General features: G+C 38.8%; 1 protein-coding gene across 3 annotated transcripts in view; it reads left to right on the top strand.

The window, feature by feature from the left end:
- The first annotated feature begins 78 nt into the window (after window positions 1-78).
- Window positions 79-7,407, top strand: part of HSD17B13 (hydroxysteroid 17-beta dehydrogenase 13) — a 20,592-nt gene continuing 13,263 nt past the window's right edge. The window contains exons 1-5 of one of the 3 annotated variants that reach the window (XM_074396405.1): window positions 337-423; window positions 2,737-2,861; window positions 4,397-4,504; window positions 5,584-5,724; window positions 7,223-7,329. In XM_074396405.1, the coding sequence (XP_074252506.1) occupies window positions 2,802-2,861; window positions 4,397-4,504; window positions 5,584-5,724; window positions 7,223-7,329 (416 nt within the window). In that variant the 5' untranslated portion in view covers window positions 337-423; window positions 2,737-2,801. Of the gene's footprint in view, window positions 424-2,736; window positions 2,862-4,396; window positions 4,505-5,583; window positions 5,725-7,222; window positions 7,330-7,407 lie in introns of all 3 variants that reach the window. The other 2 variants (XM_003923988.4, XM_010334779.3) reach the window with 2 other exon arrangements.

Below are 7,407 nucleotides of genomic sequence, written 5' to 3'. Positions count from 1 at the left end.
TAAGCTACTGCTAGCACTTGGCATCACTACAAAAACTCAAGGTGTTTCCAATCCACTAGAGCATGTGAACAAAGCCTGCTTCCAAAGCTAGCTTCCATCTGGCAATCCCATTAACACCTGGGCACAGCTCTTCCCTGGAGCTCTATGCAGAGGGTATCTCCTCTCTAGGACTATACAAGGACTGAACAAGAAGGAGGAGGACAGAGCAGAGCCATGAACACTGTCCTGGAAATCCTTCTGCTTCTGATCACCATCATCTACTCCTACTTGGAGTCATTGGTGAAGTTTTTCATTCCTCGGAGGAGAAAATCTGTGGCTGGGGAGATTGTTCTCATTACCGGAGCTGGGCATGGAATAGGCAGGCAGACTGCCTACGAGTTTGCGAAACGACAGAGCAGACTGGTTCTTTGGGATATTAATAAGGTAATGTATACATCTTCCGACCTTTTGAAGTCACAGAGTAAGACGTGTATTTTAAGAATTATTTGACTTACCATCTGCTTATCTTTGGATTTTTGTTTTTCAAAGTTTCATAAATTCCCTGGAGCCTTAGTCTGTGTATGCATCAGGTTAGTTAGATGAAGGGAATGTAATTGAAAACTAAGTAGTGATTATTGACATGGCATGCACATTGATAGCAAAGACTCAGGAGCCAGGCTCCTTCCAAGCTGCTAAATGAGGTAAGTCACGTACTTTCTGTCAACCTCAGATTTCTTGGCTCTGAAGTGAGGATAATAACTTAGGGGATGGGCAAGAACGGGATCTGAAAATTACAGTTAATGGACCGAACCTGGCCAGTGGGCAGCCTGTTGAACTAAGAATGATTTTTACATTTTTAAAGGTCACCAAACAAAAGTCAGGAAGAACATTCAACAGAAACCCTGAGTGCCTCCCTTCATGCACACACAACACAATCCTAAAATATTTACTATCTGACCCTTTATGGAAAATGTTTGCCAGTGTCTCTAGTCAAAAAAATTAAATAAGTGAATATTTTCAGCACTTTGCACATGGAAGTGATACTTGGCACATGATAAACAATAGCTGTGTTAAATAAAATCTACGTGCAGTGAGTCAGGTTTTCCTGACAGAAGTATTTTTCATGTGTTCTTATTTGTGAATACTACATTAACCACCCCAAATAAAACTGAAGTAACAGAAATCTTGTGTCATTTTCTCTAAACTTGTAAATTCTGGTAAGGCCATGAACATATACACAGAAAAGTGTTTACGAGATTTCAGGATTGGAAAAGTTGTGAAGTACTTCTTGAGAATCAGACTTCCTGCAAACTACAGTGGGATTTTAATTACCATTATGTTATTACTTTCTCATGTTCTTGGCTGTCATGTCTAGTTGAAACTTAAAACGTCTCTAAAACTTAGAGAACTAATTCTTCTCTAGTTCTTTCTGAATGGTGAAGAATACTACACAAAAAAAGCTATTACATTTTTATTTAACAGAGATGAGCTTGTATATAATAGATTAGTATATATATATATATATATGTGTGTGTGTGTGTGTGTGTGTGTGTATACACACACACACATATATATATGATTTGGCATCTGTATGGTCTATTAAGAAATTCAAATGAACTTTCTGGAAGATAGCAAGAATTTACAAATTGAGAAAATTGTTGCCTGCTGTTCTCAGGCATTTGTCCAAAAATATAAATAAGTATAAATCCATGAAAAGGGCTTGATGAAATCTAACCTTCGAGTCTCTTTCCACATATGTATTTTTGGGGAAAGAACTATGTTTACTAAGTTTTTTTTTTTTTTAATTTCCAGTGACAAGAGAAAAGTAAATTAGAAGGAAGTTGTATTAAAAATGACAAGACCAGGCTCAGGGGCTCACCCCTGTAATCCCAGCACTTTGGGAGGCCAAGGTGGGCAGATTGCTGGAGCCCAGGAGTTCCAGACAAGCCAGGGCAACATAGCAAAACCCCTGCCTCTACAAAAAATACAAAAATTAGCTGAGTGTGCTTGTGCGCACCCATAGTCCCAGCTACTTGGGAGGCTGAGTGGGAGGATCGTTTCAGTTCAGGAAGCCGAGGTCGCAGTGAGATGTGATGGCAGCACTGCACTCCAATCTGGGCGATAGAGCCAGGCCCTGTCTCAAAAAAAAAAAAAAAAAAAAAAAAAAAAAAAAAAGTCTTAAGAAGAATGGATAACCTAACCTCAAAAATTCTCTTTGAATCATTAAATTTTATGGTTAAACACTTAAGCTACTGAATGATCCACTCCATGGCTGTAATGTAATTCGTATCTCCTTTAGCTGAGGAAGATGCTCGGTGAGTTTTCCCCATAACTGGCTCCTTTTGCCCTGTGAGATGAGAGACACAGTAGCAGTTTGGCTCTTATGCAATCTAAACGCTTTGGGAATGCAGTTCAAAAAACACACTGGCGTTTAAGCTAAAGCAAGTGTTTTGCTAACAAAAAGACAAGGCATTACATTTTGCAATTGTCTAGCTCAGTTATAAAATGGAAGAATTATTAATTATTCAATCAAAACATCTGATGAATGCTCTGGTTACTAATGCTCTCTACTAACCTAGAAACCAATAAGAATATGTTGTAGTTTGGGCAGTCTGGCAGTGAGCAAGCTACCAGCTGCAGCCTAAGTCAGGGAAAGACTCTCCTCCTGTTTTCACTCTTCTGTAGTCCCACAAAAGGCTAATTGAGGGGATGCTGCCTTTGCGACTGGGTCCTAACATCTATGTTTGGGGATTTCAGGCTGCTGCTCCAGGGATTAGCCTACAGTAGTGAAATACAAAGGACCCAGAGACACTCACTGGAGGATGGCCCTAAGTAGCAGCCACACCACTGTCTCCCGATACGCAAAGAAACGGGCTTTTCAGGTATCCTTGCTTCTTCATCACTGAGAAGAGTTTACAGATTGTGACATGGAAAAGTATAATTTTTAAAACCTTATACTTTTCTCTGTGAAAGTCACCTGATGTCAAAACTTGAAAAGAACTCTAATTTTCCAGAAATGGGAGTCACGAAACATTGGGCAATTTTATCTTAGAAAGAAGTCTTTGAATTTAGTCTGAAAGTAAGCTGCTCTGTCTCCATGTCCAGTGATTATGTGCAAGACTGGTACATAAATGAGAAATCCATCCAGTGGCCCTTGCCCATCTCACTCCCAAACACCTGGAGAATGCAATATTATATCTCCTAGAGTAGCAGCATGGTCTCCCTGTGACGGTCCTTGTTCAGTAAGAAGCCTTCTTTCCCCTTCCCTTCTAGAAGGATGAGTCAGAACCATCGAGAAAAGCATGAGGGGCAGAGGCATATAGTTTACCATTACCACTAGTTTAGAATTGCCACTTAGCACTTGACTCTCTATTACATACAGTAGTTGTGCTCAACAAATGTATGATAGATTAATCGTTGAGTTTCTTCTTCTCCATATTTATCTTCCATGACACCACAGAGAGCAATGTTTTCCAAGAATGTTCTTCAGGCTTTGAAAGCAGCCTGCTTTAGAGAAACTGTCTACTGTGCAGCCTCCAACCAAGATGGAAAGCTGGAAAAACACAAAGGGATTTCGTTTTGTTTTGTTTGCTTTGGTTTTAAAACGAATGTTCCCTGACGAAAAAGCCAAGCATAATGTCATTGCAACTAGACAATCAGTCTCTCTCAAGAATTTTTCTAACAAATGAGGAGGCCAATTTTTATTTTATTTTATTTATTTATTTTTGAGACAAAGTCCTACTCTGTCACCCAGGCTGGAGTGCAATGGCATGATCTTGGCTCACTACAACCTCTGCCTTTCAGGTTCAAGTGATTCTCCTCTCTCTGTTTCCCAAGTAGCTGGGATTACAGGTGCCTGCCACCACGCCTGACTAATTTTCTGTATTTTTAGCAGAGACAGTGTTTCACCATGTTGGCCAGGCTGGTATCAAACTCCTGACCTTAAGTGATGCACCTGCCTTGGCCTCCCAAAGTGCTGGGATTACAGGATTACACCGTGCCCAGCCCAGGAGGCCAATTTTTAAAAGATTAATCATTTCTTTTGAACATGAATGTTAATTTTTTTTTTTTCTTTTTTTGAGGCAGAGTCTAGCTCTGTTACCCAGGCTGGAATGCAATGGAACAGTTTCGGCTCACTGCAGCCTCCTCCTCCCAGGTTCAAGCAGTTCTCTGCCTTGGCCTCCCAAATAGCTGGGATTACAGGCCCATGCCACCATGCCCGGTTAATTTTTATGTTTTTAGTAGAGACAGGGTTTCACCATGTTGGCCAGGATGGTCTCAAACTCCTGACCTCCCAAAGTGCTGGGATTATAGGAGTGAGCCACCACGCCCAGCCGAATGTTAGTCTTTAAAAAATTTTTCTTCTCCAATGCCTTCTCCTCCACTTTTTTTCAGAATTTGTTTCTTCCAATTACAGCATGGTGTGGAGGAAACCGCAGCTGGGTGCAGAAAGCTAGGTGTCACTGCGCATGCGTATGTGGTAGACTGCAGCAACAGAGAAGAGATCTATAGCTCTGTAAACCAGGTGAGACTTCAGGTTCACAAATATCTTCAGATGATTTTGTTTCCACGGACGCTGACATGGAAAATGGGAAGAAAGTTCTTTATGATTGCCTGATTTAAATTAGATTGTAGCTACTAACTGAAGTAGTTATGTGACCAAAGAAGGATAAATACCTTTTTTCTTGTATGTCATCCACTCAGTCCATTATTATTATTTCATATCATTAATCAACTTCATTCTGATCAGAAGTGTGAGCAGTGGCACAAAGTGACTGACAAAAGATTTATCATCAGGGAATATGGATCACTTCTTGGTTTTGTTTTAGTACTATTAACTTGGCAGTAATTCTGTCTTCTCTAATTATTTCCCTTGTGAGATTTTATTTTGGTGTTAATCTAGTCTTTTATAGAAAATGTAATATTAATAATTATCACAATTATTTTAAGAGTAAATATCAAATCATCACAATGAACCAAGCACTCCAACAAACTACATTTTTAAATTTATTCCCTACAATAACACTGTAAACTTTGTTTTACAGATAACAAATTGTGACTCAGAGAGGTTAAGCCAGACCAAGGTCATGTAGTTAGTAGGCTGTGAAACCAGGATTACTCAAACAGCACTTTAGACCAGGTGCAGTGGTTCATACTTGTAATCCCAGTACTTCGTGAGGCCAAGGTGGAAGGATCGCAAGAGACAAAGACTTTGAGACCAGACTGGGCAATGTAGTGAGAAACTGTCTCTACAAAATAAAAAAAAAAAAAAAATTAAAGAAAAACACATTTTAAAAAATGGACATTTTAAAAATGTTTGGTCAGAGCTTATATTGGAATTTATCAACATAAATGCTAATTTCACTTTATTGATACACTTGTAAAATCCATGATATGCTGGGCACTGAAATTTAGATGTTAAAAGAACAGTTTGTCCTACTTTTATGACAGTGTTCCCTTGGCCTCCGCCATTTGAGCTCAACAGTCTGTCTTGCCTGCACTCTCAGAGACCTTACCCAGTAGAAGAAAGACTCTAATCTCTGGATTATATTGGCACCAAAACTTTGACTTCGTATAACACACCCAATGAATGTGTTCTTTCAATTTCAAAAGGTGAAGAAAGAAGTGGGTGATGTAACAATCGTGGTGAATAATGCTGGGACAATATATCCAGCTGATCTTCTTAGTACCAAGGATGAAGAGATTACCAAGACATTCGAGGTCAACATCTTAGGACATTTTTGGGTGAGTGTGAGTCAGAAACATTTCTGATTTGTGCACCTTCTCTTAAGATACATGAAACTTATCAAGGAGTTCACATACTTCTGGGCAGGAAACGGGCCAGATCTTTGCCTTAATTAAGAATCATCAAATTTGTTTGAGTAGTAGAGCCTGACATAAGGACGCAAAGTTCAAGTGGACACAACACAGCAGAATGTAAGCTACTTGGTCTGTCTTGTCCACCAAGACAGACCAAGTGTCTGACACAAGTGTCTGACACAAAGCCTGGCACGTATCGGGAGCTCAACAAATGTTTGTGGAGGTTTGTTAAGGGTTGTCAGTGTACATCTTTTCAGTGCTCTCACTTGGGACCTCATTCTTTCCCTCCACACCATAATTTTGTAATGTGTCCTTATTTTGTGGAATTTTAGAATGGAAAGGACATCAGAAGTAATTACTAGGATGTATGGAGGGTTAGGGAAATTTTTGGATGAGACTCTGAGGAAGTTATAGATCCATGGGATGCTGGAACTACACAGACCTCATATAATTGGTTAGTTTTGTGGGAGATGGAAATATCAACTACACCTGCCTTCGTATAGAACATTTTTTGATTAATCTTCCAGTGCCTCAATATTAGTGTATATCTAGGGCAAATCTGGATTCTGGAAGAAAAAAGAAAAAAAAGGCGATGTGCTTCCCTTACCTTTACCAGCTCCTCACATAGGTAAATTGGCTCCCATGCCCACCAAACTACATGGAGACCTCATATATTAGTTACTGATAGCTGCATAACAAACTATACAAAACTTAGTGGTTTAAAGCAATAGTATGTGTTCACTATCATCTCATGGTTTCTGTGGGTTGGGAATTTAATGATAGCTTGGGTTGGCAGTTCTAGTTCTATGAATTTGTGTAGGATATATTAAATTATTATAAAATTTCATTGATATTTCCTACAAAAGAGGTTTTTGGTAAAAAAGAAAGACTTGTTTTCTGTAACATCAATATATAATATACAATATTACAAATAGGGAGATAGTGAATTCAATCGTGATGCATAAGTGTTGCGCAGAACTCCCAGCTTACACTACTCAAGGGTCTTAGTTACGCAAGATTTCACTCTTTTAATTAGAATAATAAAGCCTCAAACCAAAGAATTACTTGACACCAAATTATCATAAGGAATTATTTTACTTCTGAAAACTCTGAATTTTTCCCTTAATATTGTTTAGAGATGACATATCCAAAAAAGGATCTATTTGATTCCTTCTGAAGGGAAGGAGGGAGAATACTGATAATAGTGTGGGGTATACCATACTCAATGCCAGCTTAAACCAATAAATTTGTATCTTTATTTCTATCATTTTTATAGAATTCATCATGGAATGCTGGGAAGTATTTTATTTCATTGTCTAAGTTCTCTCAAATGCCTTTCTGTCTTAACAAAAAATAAAACTACCTGATTTGGAAACCTAATACCTATACCATTGTTTTTCTGCTTTCTGCAATGATCCTTAAGATCACAAAAGCACTTCTTCCATCGATGATGGAGAGAAATCATGGCCACATCGTCACAGTGGCTTCAGTTTGCGGCCACAAAGTGATTCCTTATCTCATCCCATATTGGTAAGTATCACTTGCCAGCCATGTTACATAGTTTTGTACTTTGAAGGGGGCATTACACTTTAAATTTTTACCAGTGGA

Source organism: Saimiri boliviensis, chromosome 3 (genome assembly GCF_048565385.1).
Source record: "Saimiri boliviensis isolate mSaiBol1 chromosome 3, mSaiBol1.pri, whole genome shotgun sequence".
NCBI classification, from domain to species: Eukaryota; Metazoa; Chordata; class Mammalia; order Primates; family Cebidae; genus Saimiri; species Saimiri boliviensis.
This window is presented reverse-complemented; position numbering and strand designations above follow the sequence as displayed.